At 47.3% G+C, this 16,045-nt stretch overlaps 1 protein-coding gene across 1 annotated transcript in view; it reads left to right on the top strand.

Moving 5' to 3' along the window:
• The window catches only part of LOC144099428 (dnaJ homolog subfamily C member 13-like), a 158,220-nt gene that overhangs the window by 125,046 nt on the left and 17,129 nt on the right, over positions 1 to 16,045 (top strand). Inside the window, exons 38-44 of the mRNA XM_077632721.1 lie at positions 2,411 to 2,485; positions 3,861 to 4,061; positions 5,595 to 5,676; positions 6,178 to 6,220; positions 7,083 to 7,253; positions 10,635 to 10,817; positions 13,341 to 13,475. Coding sequence (XP_077488847.1) covers positions 2,411 to 2,485; positions 3,861 to 4,061; positions 5,595 to 5,676; positions 6,178 to 6,220; positions 7,083 to 7,253; positions 10,635 to 10,817; positions 13,341 to 13,475 — 890 coding nt within the window. The remainder of the gene's footprint in view (positions 1 to 2,410; positions 2,486 to 3,860; positions 4,062 to 5,594; positions 5,677 to 6,177; positions 6,221 to 7,082; positions 7,254 to 10,634; positions 10,818 to 13,340; positions 13,476 to 16,045) is intronic.

Here is a 16,045-nt window from a genome sequence, read left to right as displayed (position 1 = left end):
TACAAGCAAATTAAAAATAAGCTGCTGCACTGAGCTAAAATTGATTGCAGAAAGATTAAAATATACAAAACATTGCACGTGTTGTTGTCTACCATTCTTGTGACTTTCAGCCGTGTACATAATACACTGCACTTTCCTTGGTCTTCCTCAAGTTAGGCAGGATGACTTCTGTGCCACTATAGAAAGCAGTTGTGCGAGGGTATGAAGTGGAGGTAGATATGGGATGTGCTGTACATTACACTTGTTCTGTATTGCTTTCTTTTATACTTGAGCTTGAAGTTCCTACACATTTTTAAAATTTAAAAAAAAAATTTTTTCAGGTATTAGTGAATGGGTTCTATGGGTGAAAAGGAGGCATTGCCTTTCTTGACAGCATAATAAAAAAAATCTGCTGCCACATTTGATAAAATGTCCTGGAAGTATGCTGCAAAGGCCCTAAAGCATCAAATAATACCATTCTCATCATGTACAAATCAAGACCACTGCAAAAATACAATGTGAACAGCAAAAAGAAACACATGAGCATGCGCTGATGTCACAGGCATCTGAGGTGAAGTCTTGCAATCGAAACTGAAATCTGGCCAATCTGCGTGGTTGGCCAACTCACCACAACTGCTCTTAAAAAAAAATATGCAGTTTCATTTTTCACATCGCCTTGCGTTAGAAGATGAAAAACAACACTGAAACCAAAGAGATGGTGTTATAAAAGTAAACTAGATGGCACAGCTTGTCCAGGAGCACCGTCTTGAATTTTTGGCAGTGGGTTCGACTTCAGTTATATACCGTATTTACTCGCATAAATTGTGCACATTTTTAAAAAGGGCTTTAAAAAGGGGTTGTGCTAATTATGTGAAAATTTTCTGAACACGTCTAAAAAAAAAAAACGCTACAAAGGTCGTAACTAGGAATGTATGCTGTATATAGCCGCTTATATGTAGACCCCCCTCCCTTCCAAGCCCCCCATCACGCATCCCTCGCTGGCCAAAAAATAAATAAATGTTCACTCAAAATGTAAAATACATACCCCCTTCCACCCTTCTCCATGTTATGTAGTTCTCCACGGGATGGCATGACGGCACGTGCGCAGCTCAAAGCAATGAACACACAATGATACAATCGTGAAGTCAGCGGTGGGAGGCAAAGGTGACAGCGGGCGATAAAACGGCGCCCTCGCGTGCGGTCTGGCTCACTAGTGGCAAGCCGAGCAGCAAGCGGTTGGTAGTTTTCGATTCAGGCGTGCGCACAACTGTTCGTCCGGGAAAGCGACTTCCTGTGTGAGTGAGCTGGGTGAACAGCGCACAATTTGGGCCCTCGCCACTGGCACCTTTCGAAACCGTACTTGGTGACGCGGTCATGTCGATCTTCCCAAGCCTGCCTTGCATTCACCCGCATACATGATGGTAGTCTGGCGCCACAGAAAGCGCAGAATATGCGAGTGAAAGCTTTTCTTTTTCAAAAATCTGGGTAAAAGTTGAAGGTGCACAAATTATGCGAATAAATACGGTATTTCAAACCGGTGGGTGCACTCTAGAACCCTTGTTGAATCCTCACAGACATTCAATTGACTGCAATGTGTGGTCCTGAGTATGTTTTGCTTATGACCATGTACTGAAAAATAACACTTGAATCAATATGATTGCAAAAATGTTTGAGTTGAAATATTTTATTTTGTTGAAAAAACAAAAAAGAGTACCGTTGTAGCCCCTCTACAGGCAGAAATACTAGTAATTTTCGCCTGAAGTGTGTGAAAGAATCCAACACTAGCTCTCACAAAAGTGCATGAGTGTAGCTATATTGTATGAACCAGTAGCATTAATTTCATGAAGGGTTAGAAGTATTTGCCATAGCTTGAGAGTGTGTTTGTTATCTCTTTAGGATGATTATATCTGTTGCTTGCATCAAAGTGTACAAAACCATCAGTGGGAATCCCAGTGCTTTGTGGCTTGGGTGTATTGAACTTCTCAGTGGGAATTGTTTGGTAGTGTTGCACAATCACTGACTGATTTTTCGGGCTCGGTGGGACCAGGAAAAAAAAAAGGTGAGTATAATCAGATAGTCCGAAAAATCTGTGAGCTTAAAAACATCGCTGCCGAAAGAAAACGGCGTGAAAAATCTCGAATTTATCCATTTCTCATGTTACGCTTGCTTGCAAGTGATAATAATAACCCTGTTTGAAGTGCCCTCTTGCTGCACTGTTGACTGTCGGCAGTTGACAGCACTTGTAGAATGGGACACAAGAACACTAGGCAGACTACACAGGCACCCTGTTCTCCTCGTACTTTCTACCGGTGCTGTTAGCTGTCAGCAATTCGCTAGCCAGCCCACCCCAGTTCCTGATCCTCTGTTGACCTGTGAGCCTTCAGTTGGCTTGCGTTTGTTTTCTGCTGAGCTGCTGTGCTTGACGTTCCAGAGAGGCTGGTGGTGTTGGACACACTCCTTCCACTGGTTTCAAACAGTCGCCTGGTCAAGGAGGCCATCGCCAAAGGTTAGTGCTGAATGCACTGCAAGCATTGCTGGGTTGGCATAGTTGCCTGTCTTGTTGCAAGCTCTCTGGTTATCCTTTCGTTGTTTGTTTGTTTGTTTAATTGTGGATTTGCACACACTAAAGTTGTGCGAATATTTAAATTTTGAATACAAATCAAATACGAATACGAGAATAATGTCTTCAAATATTGAATCAGATATTTGTTAAAAAAAAATTGCACAAAAAGTAAGAATTGGTGGGTGTTGTTCTTTTTCTTTTTTTCGGTATAGCATGCGTTCTTTCAAATGCAGTTCTTTGCAACAGCAGTTTGTGGGGGTGAATATATCTGTTTTTTTTTCTTCCTGTTTTCTTCCTTTTCTTCTGGTTGTGAGCTTGGTGCTTTCGCTCTAGATCATTCCATTATGTCAGCTGTGGCATGACCATGCGCGACCAGTTGCATCATGCCACTGCGAAAGCTGCAGCCACTAGTTTTCACTGTTGTGCAAAGAGGACGCCATGAAGTCATGTAACAGTGGTTGGCGCAAGCACTGTATAGCTATGCTGCGCATGAGGCCACCATGGATTCCAACCTGGCACATGACAGCTCGCCAGCACAGTGCTGCTCAGCTTTTCCCTCGCACTCGTTCTTTTTTCCATGCAAGTGCCGCCGTTGTCAGCACTGCATAAATGGGAAACATGCCCTAGAGTGCTGTTGCACTGAAACCTCGCACTGTTGCATTGTGATTGCTTGAAGCAGGTGGTCAGCCATGTATTTTGATCAACTTCGATATGAGGGGAAAGCCCATGTGCGAAATTTGGCTTAAGGTCCAAGCTGAGCTGCACCTGATGATGTAATAAGCAAAATGTGACTAGCTTACTTGCTAACCAGCGGAGAAAGAAGTTAAGATGCTTTCGGATGCTTTTGGACTGTTTTCCTGATGCTCTCAACTCTGTTTTCGGATAACTTGCCTAGATATTGTTGTTTCACCCCAGCCTGATGCATAAAAGTTTGCGGTATTCAGTTTCTGTCAATTTTTGGAGGACTTTTCAGTATCCATTTTTCAACGAAAATATGAACCAAATGACAAGTATATATTTGATTTGTATTCTGAATTCCAGACAGTTACTTGTCTTTCAGGGGCTACCGGCGAGCGGTAGAGGTGCTCAGCCCTCGATTATAAGTCATAAACATAAGTCATAAACAGTGTGAAAGTTACTGTGACAGAAGTGGAAAGATGAACACAGTGTGGTGCTGTATCATTTTTGTGTCTCTTCTTGTGTTGTACCTTTTTTCGCTGTTTCAGTGTAGTTAATGATTACAAACTTGCCCAGTCTTCTATTCTTCATTGATTCGTGGATGTCCTCTCCATCATCATCGTCATCCTGTGTGTGGCAGGTGCTGTGGTGTACCTTCTGGACCAGTGGTGCAACGGCACGGATGAGACGCTACGTGAGCGGGCAGGGGAGCTTCTGGCCAAGATGGCTGCCGACAAGCTGCACGGTCCACTGGTGCGCAGCACGGCCGGCCGCTTCCTTCCAACTGTCTTCCTGGACGCCATGCGCCAGGGCCCCAAAGAGGCCCTGCACCTTTTCCAGGGTGGGTGTACTGACCAATGAGGGGAGATGCTGTGACCTCAGTCCTGGGCTGTCTTGTTTGCTTTTGCCAAAAGTAACCTTGATACGGGGCTTGTTTCTTAGTTGTGTTGTGGAGCACTTAGGGCACCTCTTCAGCTCTTACGTCTGCGTAAGGTAACGAGAACCCTTGTGTTCACCTTTCAAGGCCATTTGGTCTATAGGGGCGCTCTAAGGGCTCCACAATACAGCTGGGAAGCAAACCAAGTTGCGTGGTTTCTTTTGGCAGAGACTGTAGACATCCATGCTGCATGGTCTCTGCTGTGTGCCAACAGCCTCAGTCCCACCTTCTGCTGGTATTGTCTGCTGCTCTCTGGCTGAGCTGAGTATAGATGCGCAAGTTGTCATTGTACAAATGCAGTGTTGTTATATTTGAAGTGTGGTGAACTGGGTGAGCTTACAAGTTTTTTAATAACAAGGCAGCAAATCTGACATGCCATTAAGACGGAGAAAAATAAAGCGCGGTGCTATATAGTGCTGTTCGGTGTCCTCTGCACTCTGGAATGTGATGTCTTTTTCTTCTTGCTGCCCTGTTATTTTGAGTGCTTAGCATGCAGTGCAATCCACAACAGCCTTTTCAAAAGTTCCAAACTATGGATGAGCATTCTTAGTGAATGTAAACAGCTAAGCCTCGAAACAGCATTCACAAACTGGTGGGGAGCTGAGCAAGGTACATATGCCTGACATTGGCATATGTGAGCTTGTTCTGCGAGTTGCTTATTTGCTTTGCAATGTACTCTTGAATCTTGATCACACAATCTCACTGGGATGCAAGAAATGTTTGTATCACCTGAAATTTATATCATCACAAAACAAATTCTATGTTGAAGCACAGGATATGCATTCACGCAGATTTATCATCTTTACAGCTTGTGGGAATCCTGGAAGCTGTAATACTTGTCTAATACAAATCCCCAAACATTTTCAGTGGTTGCAAAGGTTAACCCATGAGCGCGTGTGCATCAGGGCATGCTCTCACTATATGCTCACAGGTACGCACTGTGCAAATGGCGATAAGGATGGTGTCATTGTGCAGGCCTTGCTCCAGCACTCAGTGCTCTTGGTGCATAACGTACAGTTGACTATTGTGGTGCTGGTTGTAAGCAGGCAGTGTGTCTCCAGTTTTTTGTCAGGTGTGCACCATCCCAGTGTCATCCCATCCTCCCTTCCACCCCCATTTTTCAGCTGGACCATTTAGAGTAGGCTGTTTTGTTGCCACTAAAATCCCAAATCTGTCTCACCTCCCTTCTGCTTTACTGCCAGTGGTCATGGCTGTTTCGTTCAGGTGATCTGTAGTGCTGCAGGAGAATGTTTGGAACACCCGAAATTCTGCACATTTTTTACTCGTTGGGCTCTGAGCAAAAATTTTTTACAAATGCATTTCATACTGAAATTCATATCAGTCGTGATTGTATTATTGAGGCTTCATTTGTACCTTGCGCCCGGTTGAGTGTTGCCTTGGTGTTTGAAGTGCTGCATCACCATTGTGTCACTGCAGCCCAGCAAGAGAACCCAGAGTTGGTCTGGAAGGAGGAAACGCGACAACGGCTGTGCCAGACAGTGCGCCGCATGGCTCTCGAGTGAGTGCGGTCAAAAGAAAATTTTATTTCCTAGCTACACCCTGAACATACGGAGAGCTCTCTCAGCATCAAGCAATCTGTGAAGGGTAGGGTGAACAAGCTATGCCTGTTTTCGCACTCTTTTGACGAATATACCATCTTCTGTTGCGAATCTACCAGTTGAGTTTTGACCTATAGGTTCTGTATTGCCGTACGTACTTTGGAAAAAGGAAAAAAAAAATGAATTCCTGGCGCAGATACTTGGAAAGTTTTAAGTTTCCATTGCAGTTCTAGAACAGAGCAGAGCAGAGAAAGGATTGAGGTTGGAGAGTGTGCTGGATTATGTGAGAGGCAAAGGCTGAGAACTGTTTGATTGTTTGATGTGATCAAAAGCGAGGTACAGTGGCATGTGCTTTGGTGATCACTTGTTCGTGATAACTTAAGTAAAAGACACATGGAAGAATGTCCAAGAGACCATGGAGTGTGATTCTTGCTGCAAGGAATCTTTTATCTCTTGTTCAGGCAGTGGAACCTTCAGAAGCAGGACCCCAAGACTAACTGCAAGGTGAGTGGGTCACATTTTCTTATCACATGTGTTTAGATATCTGCTACATTCCTTTTTATTGCATGGCGAAGAGGTCCAGATGATTGAAGTGAGTCGTGAGCCCTGTACCATGTATGTCATCTGTCGTAGCCCATACTCAGCTTGAGGGCATTATACCCCACATGCCAAATCATACCTTGTTTTATCTAAGCCTTATTTTGACACCTCTCTAAATATTACTCCTTGCGCCTTGTATTCAAGATTAGATAAAATCACCCGCATTTTCATATTAGTGATGCACGTCATATCTATTTCCTGGTAATCACCATAGGTCGTGCTGTGCTTATAAAAAAGAAGTACGAAGACATGGCAAGTAAAGGAACCAAAATGTGGCAGCTCATTTTCTCTTTGCTTCCTTCATCACATCATCATTGCCTTTGTCCATTGATAACTGCTAGTACCATCCACTGTAAGCGAAGATGTGCTCACCTTCTGACAGTTTCACACTGTTTGTAAATTGTGTCAGTGGTGTCTCTGCTAATGCTGCTCTAATGTTTGCTTGAAGGCTAACATGAAAAAAATGCCCATACGGTGCTCAGGTGTAAAAAAAAAAGTGCTTTAGGCCTAACGTAGTTATTGCACATATGAATCAGCGCAAACAACTCAGTGCAACATGCAGTCCAAGTTGCACTCCAGAGTAAGCATGTAAGCACCGGAAAAATTTGCTTGTTTTCAGAGTTGTGGCTGGCGGTTACTGCGAGTGTCACATGGTATTCGGCATCTTCTTTTGGTGCACTTGAAGGTGCTCTAGCACCGGCTAGAGTTCTGGCTATCCAGGTTTGCATTCAGGAACTTCTGTTGTCAATTGTGTTTTCTTGTGCAGCTTCCCGCCGAGTTCAGCCTGGTGGAAGAGGATCCCTCGGAACTGATGGTGGCAGGCGTGTACGTGCGCCTCTTCGTACAGAACCCGGGCTGGACCTTGCGCCGGCCACTCGAATTCCTCACTGAGTGCCTCGACCGCATCTGTGGCCTCCTTGTCAAGGAACCACTCGATGTGCGTGGCATATTTACGAGTTTTCAGGCGTTTGGGTGCTTTGGAAATGTGCTCGAGTTTCCTTGCAGTGTCAGAACAAGCAAGGCAGAGGGTGTGAATAGTTTTGCACTTCTTTAATCTGTCGTTGTTGGCGAGCATTTTGCAAACCTTGGTGCACCAGAAGGGAAATGCGTGCCTCCCACTAAGGGAAATGCGTGCCCGGTATACAGTCGATGACCGAAAATTCGAACCCCTGATTTTTCGGACTTGCTTGATTAGTATTCAGACTTCCTTGCAGCACCACGACATGGCCTCCAGTGCTAATGTACAAGGGCACCTGAAATTTTGGACACACCTTGATTTTTTAGTCCTCATTGTCACTCGCCACCAATACGCAAGCTGCCATATAATGCGTACACTCTAACCTTGTTAATTCAAACTGCAGGGGAGATCGAAAACTTGATCAAAGAAATCTAAATTAAAGCCCAAAGGGAGCCTCTTAAATTGCGGGGCTGAAGTTTTCTGCGAGCCAACACATTGCGCCTGCGTGGCTTTGAATATGTACCATTCTTGGATGTTGTCCATTTGGATGTCAAAGTTGAACAGTAGTCACAGTTCGTGGAACTTACCTATGCTGTGTCTTTGGTCCCGAATATGGGAAGATGCAGCAGCAAAGCATGTCGGAGGCATGCGGCTCCATTGAAATGGCAAGTTTGGAATTACGTGTTACATACTTAACGCCCACACAAATGGCATTCATCCTGTCGCCTTCCTAACTCCCCTAGTGTGGGCTCTGCCATATCATTTTTGTCAACAATGATATGCGGGAAAGCCCACTTGTAGAACTTCGCATGAGGCTCGCGAGGGGCGAGTCGAGGCGTCACAACAGGGCAAGTAACCATGTAAAAATCCCGCCTGTTGCATGGTGCATTCTAATGCACACATTTCTTATGAGCACTTAATGGCAGGCGGGATGACGGTTGGAGGGCCCTTGTTACCTGGCCTAAAAATAGCCTGGCTGCATAGTTTCGGTTTCTGAGCTTCGCCGCTCGCCCGCAGCGATGGCGGTGGTCAGCCCTTGCGTTCTTCACCGGTGGTTCTAAACCCAGCTCCACGCTGCCTTCGGACACCGACTGGTGCAGCGCCAGTCATTTCTTTTCTCTGTTTAGGAGCAGTTTCACCCTTCCGATACCAATAGGTATTCTCCTCGCTTACATCCACGTTGCTCTTCCAGCACACTGAAAATGCGCGCTCGTCACAGGCTTTTCAGTGTTTTTGCAGGGGTACTTCGTCATAAGGCTTCACTGCATTTTCGCATTTTCAGCAGATGTTTTTTTCTTCGGAAGGGGTGTGGGGCATTTTATAAATTGACCTTCAATAATGCAGGCATTCTTTCCGGTCCCTTGAACTCCAAATAATGAGGTTCTGCTTGCCATCAGGTTATTTCTAGTTGCCAGTTATGCATCATTTTATGGATTTCATTTTGCATGAACTCATTACAGGTCAATTGCTGTCTAATGAGATAGTATACATTTCTGTGTGCGTTATGTTTTTTATGTGGTGCTGAGTCAGTCTGGTTTTATTTACAGTCGAGCCCGCTTATAACGAACATGAGCACCACGCGGCGTCCGTTCGTTATATTCATAGTAAGTGGACCACAGCTTTAGACAGTTGCTTGTCAAAACACAAATTTTTTCTTTGAGAAAAAATCCGTGATGGACGTGTTTTTGCAGTGCAGATCCGATGAGGGAGGTTTCAAGCTTATTTAAAGCAGAAGCGTGCTATCGCCGAGGCCCTCTATGTAGCTCATTGCTACAGGCGCGCTTATGCATGCTGGCTCCGAGGTTTCATCCTCATCTGATTCCTCCCCGTCACTCTCGTCCCGCACTTCAGAAACGATGCCCTCGTCCGTGCACGGTTCCGTTGTGTCAGCGTCGTCATCGACAGAAATAAAATCATTCCAACCACTGTCATGACCCCCCATGTCGGAGTCGACGACGCGCTGCCACAAATCGCTGCCGGGCTGGTCATCTTCCGAAGCATCAGGCTCGGCATCAGACAGTGTGTCAACGAAGCCGGCCTTGCAGAAGCAGTTCCGCTCGCCAGTGGCCATCACCTCCGCCCAGGCCGCTTTCATCTCTACCGCTGAATACAATGGAAATGGGCACGGTGTTCCCGTCCGCCACCCCGAATTACAACCAGGGCCCGCGATTAGAACGAAGCCAACGAAACGTAGGCATCGCAACAAGAGTGACAAAAGCGCACTATGGGGTAGATGTGCAACGCGCACAGGCGGCAATCAAGCCAATCAACAGACGCACCAATAAGGGGCGTCCATGAGCGTCAGTGCAGCCACCTCTTGGCTCCCACGGAAGGTCTGCTTCACGGAGTGTGGCCTCCGCGATCGGCATCGGCGGCGGCGCGGTCGATCGCGGAGGCCACGCGTGGATTTGCAAGAGAGTGAGGAGTGGGGAGCGGAGTTGTGAGGAGGGGCGGAAGGCCGATGTTGGAAGGCGCATCGGCAGGGAAAGGGTAGCTCGCTCGAGAGCGGTGCGAAGCGGGGCGGGCAGTTCGCCTGCGATGAGGCTCGGGAAGACATGCCGAGCACCGGGCGCACAAGGGGTCGGAGGCAGGTTATCTTTCATCGCGGCGCCGGGTTTACACCGTTCGTTCACTGTAATCGATCAGCAGGGCTTAATGACGTTTTGTTATACGTGTGATTTTGTGCCATTGAAACAATGTATATTTTGACATTCGCGCAGGTTTTGTTCGTTATAAGCGAAAGTTCATCTTAAGTGGGGCCGTTATATGTGGGCTCGACTGTATTTCAGTTGCAAAGACCACACACTATTTTCAAAAGCAATAAGGGCAACAGCATTTGCCTGTTTATCATTTTCTGAAATATTTTTTTCGTACTGAACAGATCTTCGATATTCAATTTTTTTTTCATATCTGTATTCGATTCATATTCGAAAACTTCAGTATTCGCACACCCCTAGCATTAACTTATTTAGAGGTTTATAAAGTGTAGTAGAAATTATCGTTCGGCATTGTATACTGTGTGTGCTTTGTGCTTACATTTAAGAGGGCAGTTACATTCATGCAGTTGGCCTGTTGACAAACACAGTTTTCTTCTCAATTCACCTAGGATTGTATCTATATATTTTAGCCTGAGTCGACCAAAAATCTCGTGTTTGGCGTTCTTTGGCCTTAAGTGCCCTTGCGCCATAAAAACCTAGCATCATCATCATCAATTCACCTAGGATTGTGCTTACAGAAATTCGTCCTGGGATGAATAGTGCACTATCATCGAATAAATGGCCAGCATCATGCATTCAGCCCTGAAAGGCAGGTGCCAAGCTAGTGCGGAGGTGTCTGATCCTGTTTGTGCCACCATCGCAGGTGGACGAGGGCAGCCCCCTGGAGCTTCTGTGCTCGGCGGCCTGCGGAGTGCTCCAGGGACAGCCCAACCTGCGGGAGCGGCTGCCCGTGCTAGGACACCTGCCCCAACTGTGCCAGGCATTGGCCCGCAAGCCCGGACTTGCGGGATGCCTCCGCCTCTTGCACCAGGCCAGCTCCAGCCAGGTAACTGGCACCTCAGTTATGGTTGTGAGGGAGTTAGGTGGGTGATTGAGGCCGGTGGTTGGTGAGCTAAGTGGCCCGCTAATTGGACGGCTCTTTGTTACAGTATTCGCCGACAGATGGTGCCACTGTACTGGTTACCATCCTTCATGCTCTGAAAGTTTCCTTCACAGCATGAAGTGTCAATGGACCAAGGCCGCTGTGGCTGCCCTGAGCGGCACTGAGAAAAAAAAAATCTCATTATGTTTGTGCCTTGGTTCCAAATATAATGCAAGATAAATTCTGAAACCGATGAAGTGAGGGAAAAAAACTACCATTATGTTTGTATACAGTTGCCTACCGATTTTTAGGTCTCAGCGTGACCCAGAAAATGGTCCGAATAATCAGTCAGAAGAATCCATGACCTGCAAAAGAAAAAAACTGTTACCAGCTGTGAGCTCACTGCCCAAGGGTACTAGTGCAGCACGCAAGCGAAGCAGCTAGGCTGTGGAGCCCTGGAATAGGGGCCCAACCTTGCTGAAAGAGGTCACCGGGGAAAACCGGCTTTAAAAAATCTCTAAATCTGCTTCTCCCCGTGTTCTGCTTGCAAGCAATAATATTAGACTGTATCTGAGCCATAGTCATGTTTTCGTCATGTCCGCACTACCTCGTGTCATGATACCAGACGGTGCGACGCAGCTGCAGGTCATGCCGCGAATGAATGCTTGCACTGCGCAAAGCAAGGGCAACGACGCTCACAAAGACTGAGAGAGATAACCCATGTGAAGACACCACCCACCCCCCCACCCCACATCACCTGACACAGCAAGGAGTATCGTCCAAGCCACGGTGGATGCTGCAGCTGTCGCGTTTTGATCACGATCACATGATTTTTGTAGGCCATCTCAGTGGCAGCGGAGAGTGTGGCAGCGGTGAAGAACAAATAGCCAAAACTATCTAAGCCAGTTCGTCCAACTGACTCCATCAGCGCCCCTGTACCATTAGCTGGCTGACACCATTTAAATCCAAGATGGTGTCTTTCGCGGTGTTTGGAGAATCGGTTCGTTGTGACAGCGATTCGCTCTCATGCCTATATTAAGCCGATAAAATGCACTTTCGATTGAAAATTGATCTCCATGGTATCCATAGCTCCTATTTTAGTCTGAGAAATCGAACTTTTGGACTCGACAGAGTCCGAAATATCGGCTGTGAAAATGTAAATGTTCCTATGACGTACAGCCGCACTCAAAAATACGTGGCCCATGGCTCCGGTGCAAGGAGCGGCTTCGGGGCTGCACCGCGGCGCTGCTACCTCCGTCGGGCACTCGCTGCGAGGGTGCACAGAGTGACGACAAAGCTTCGCCCTCACTCTCCCCTGAGCACGCCACACGGCTGATGAATGTCAAGTGCGGCGTTCAGCTGTTTCGCGGGTGGCGGTCAGTATGAAGGGGCGCGTCTCCGCTTTGCGTCGTTTGCCAGCCATGCTGAAGGGTAGTGCGTGCAGTTCACCGTTGCCGCCTGGATACTGCTTCGCTCTCGTATGCCCAGCGCGCCCATGCGTAGTAAGCCTTGGTGCACGGGCATGTCGGTGCTCAAGAAATAGGGTAGAACAAGTTATTGTCGCGTCAGGACCATGGTCTGTGAACTCGGTAAAGCCCTGTTTTATTTCTGGTAGTCTGTTACTCGTAATTTTGTTGCAGCAAGAGTGTCCTTAGATTTTTTTTAGCTTTAAATTAACAATTTTAAAGGAGCAAGCTCCAGCTACTAATTAGGGTTAATCTGACCAAGCGCCGAGCACTGGAGCGCGGCGTACACGGACGCGAGTTGCGCGTAAGTATGGAATGCGAACCGAACTCTGACGCTTCGCAGGCAGACGCGCTTAGTCGAACTGCGGAACGCGCGCCTGCCGTAGCCGGTCTGTTCATAGGGAAGACGAGATATTAGAGTAGGCACTGAAAGTCGCATGCAGCACGCATTGGAGAGCCCTCTTTCGTACTGACCGTGAGCCGCGAAACAGCTGAACGCTGCACTTGACATTCATCAGCCGTGTGGCGTGGTCAGGGGAGAGTGAAGGCGAAGCTTTGTCGTCACTCTCTACACCCTCGCAGTGAGCGCCCGACACAGATAGCAACGCCGCGGTGCTGCCCCGCAGCAGCTTCTTGCGCCGGAGCCGTGGGCCGCATAATTTTGACCACGGCTGTACATGACTGTTCCTCATAGAAGTCCGAAATATCACACAAATGCAAATTACTGCAGTCCGAAAAATGAGTCGTCTACTGTAAACACAGTACTACAGTACTACCGTACTGCAGTACGAGTAAATGGAGCTACCAGGTAAAACAATATCAGTGCTACTCCTTTTAGACACAAGAATGGAAAAATAATGCATTGCATTTGCTAGTTGTTAAGAAGGGTGGCTAGTTATTGAGAATGTATGATCAGCAGCTAATTACTGAACCAAGGCTGATCCTAGCATAGTCTTCTGGGCTGCAGAAGGTGCAATTAGGAGTTCTGTGAACAGCTGTTGTATCTTTGTCTGTGTTACAGGCGTGTGCACAATCAGTGGGCGTGACCTGCCTGGATCCCCTGGGTCGGTCCCTGTCGTGCCCAGAGTCCGCCCAGCTGGCCTGCCAGACAATACTGGGGCTCTGCCAGGCTGCCGTGCCCGGTCTGGTTCATCAGGTGGGAGTCACATGTGCTTAGCATCAAGTACACCCGCCCTGCTGAGAACAAAGTGCCTCTGGCCCCCAGCTACATTTAGAGGCTGCAGCTGTCCGAGGAGGGACACTCTGCAGGGTTTATGGCATCACGAGATATGTGTCACCCGTACTGCAGACTTTCCATTGGTTGCCCTTGACCAACGGGGAGTAGGACACCGAGCAGCTGCCATGCCCCAGCATTCAGCAGCATATGTGATGACATGTTGAGCCCAAGGTCATGCGTTCAAACCTGGCCATGGCCGCCAAAATTTCTGAATGAAATGTAAAAGCAGACTTGCACACTCGGCTCCCTATAATTTGAAGCTGCTTAATTGGAATTTTCGGTTGAGTAGAAGGGAAGTCTTGGTCCCGTCAGTTTCGCATGTAATCCTATAGAAAAAATTGCTCAGTAATTTGAAGTTTAATTAGAAGTTATTTTCTAGTCAAGAGGCTCGAGGTGGCAATCATTTTTTAGTCGAATGTGCAATTTTCAAAATGACTCAACAGCTCCGTGCTCCGCGCTGGGTCGTCACCATCACAGCAATCCGTAGCACCGCCGCTTTCGAAGCGGCAAGATTATTCTTTGCTACAGCTGCCATAGGCGTCCGCAGTGCTGCATACTGGAAACAGCGAGATTGTGCGAGATTAGGCTTGAAACTCTCATTGCGCACGTCGAGCCAAGAGTGAGGCAGGCCAGCCGCGTCACTTTCGTCGAGTGTATTTGTTGCAGTGTCAGCAGCACATTGAATTGCTTGTTTCGTGAATCATTCCACGCTTCGGAATTCGACTGCAGTTGCAACTCACGGCTCTTATCACATGCTCGACCTGCCAACGAAAGTCGAAATTTTGAAAGAAGTAGAAAAGGGAGACACCGCCAAGCCTGACATTGCGCGGAAATATGGGATCAAGCATAACTCGCTTTCCAACTTTATAAGCTTTCAGCATGCGGTTTTGTGATAACTACTTCAGAGGATGTCTGTGCTGCTAGCTCATGGGGGGAAGTGCAACCAAGTGGGGCTGATGGCGCAGATTTTGGCGAAACTCTCGGTGACATCCGTTTTGAAGAATACGTCGCCTTAGACGCCGCAGTTGAAATGTGCGGCGTGCTTACGGACAGCGAGATTCTGGAGACGATTTGACCCCGCGATGAACCAAGCCAGGAAAGTGACGACAACCTTGAAGACGAGCCGCAACCAACTGCTGCTGATGCGGCTGTAGAGCTTGCTTGTTTGCCGTTGAATGCAGAAGCATTACGGCACATTACAGCTCGCAGAACTTGCTCTCCACAGTGGAGCGAGCCAACGAGGTCGCCGTAAGCCATGGGCTGATGGCCATCTAGCATGACCGAGACCTCGCCTTAAACCACTTTCTGCCGGCGAATAAATGTTTTCTAATCCAATCCAATCCGCAGTGCGATTCGGTAAGAAAAAGCAGAGCAAGATGATTTACTATTTTTCTCAACAAACTCGACTTCGCGACTAATAAAGATGCTGTTTTAGTGTTTTGTGCTTAATTGAAGTTTGTTTAATTCTAAGTTTTTTGTGGTGCCTGTGAACTTTGTATTAACTGCAGTCGACCGTACTAAGATTTCCGCATGTGCCAAAGAATGACAAGCACTAGTAGTTGATATTAATTCGGAGCCTTACCCTGCAGCATCTCTTGTATCTCAATGTGCAGCTTTGACAGTCTGTTGTCCCCTTATCTAGTAAGTTTTGGTTTCTCGTGCCTACCACGCTCTGGGAACTTTCTTTTCCAGAAATGGATGTGACAGTTTTGTAGCGACAGCTACAGCATTTCGAGCCTTCAGTGTAGCTGCGCCGCCACGCTGTCACGTAGTTGATCACGGGGTGTGGAGCAGCTGCCGGCGGCGCGGCGCCGTGGTTGATCACGTAGTTCGTCACGTGACCAGCCACGTGGTGCAGAGCAGCTGCTGCTGCCGGCGGCGTGGCGCGCCGGCGAAACCGAGCTGCCACAGCTGTGCGCATGCGCCGTGTCAAGTGAGGCGGAGATGAAGAAGCAACGCCCAGTGAAGCGGGGCGGCGAAAGACTGACTTTGCAATTGAACCGACCAAGTTCCACTCGGCCAGCTGCAGCTATCGCGTCACTCCAGGTTTAACCAGAGCTAAACCACTGCCAATTTTTTCTAACAAAGCAAATAGAATCCACTTGCTCTTTCCTTGGAACTCGTGACATGTTTATTATGGCATCTTGTAATGGCATAGCACCGACATGTACATGCACATGCTGTGCAAGCACCATAGCCACACCAGCATTCCTCAGCACAGATGCGGTATGGTTAAATCCCACTGCAACGAAATTTATGGGACCAGTAAAAAGTTTTGCTGAGGTGGAAACTTCGTTGGCGTTAAATCAGACCAGTACATCAATCAGATTGGACTGGATAGTGTGTGAACAGCAGTTACTTCCGAAAATCTTTCAGCTTCGGTCTTTTGCAGTCACAAAATCAGTGCTGTAGCTTCATTTTCATAGTACTCCAGAAATCTAAAAAAATGAACGTATTCAGGCCTTTAATGCAACCGCTAAACTGGATGT

The sequence above is a fragment of the Amblyomma americanum genome, chromosome 7 (assembly GCF_052857255.1).
Source record: "Amblyomma americanum isolate KBUSLIRL-KWMA chromosome 7, ASM5285725v1, whole genome shotgun sequence".
NCBI lineage: Eukaryota > Metazoa > Arthropoda > Arachnida > Ixodida > Ixodidae > Amblyomma > Amblyomma americanum.
The sequence above is the reverse complement of the archived record's forward strand: the minus strand, read 5'-3'. Positions and strand labels throughout refer to the sequence as shown.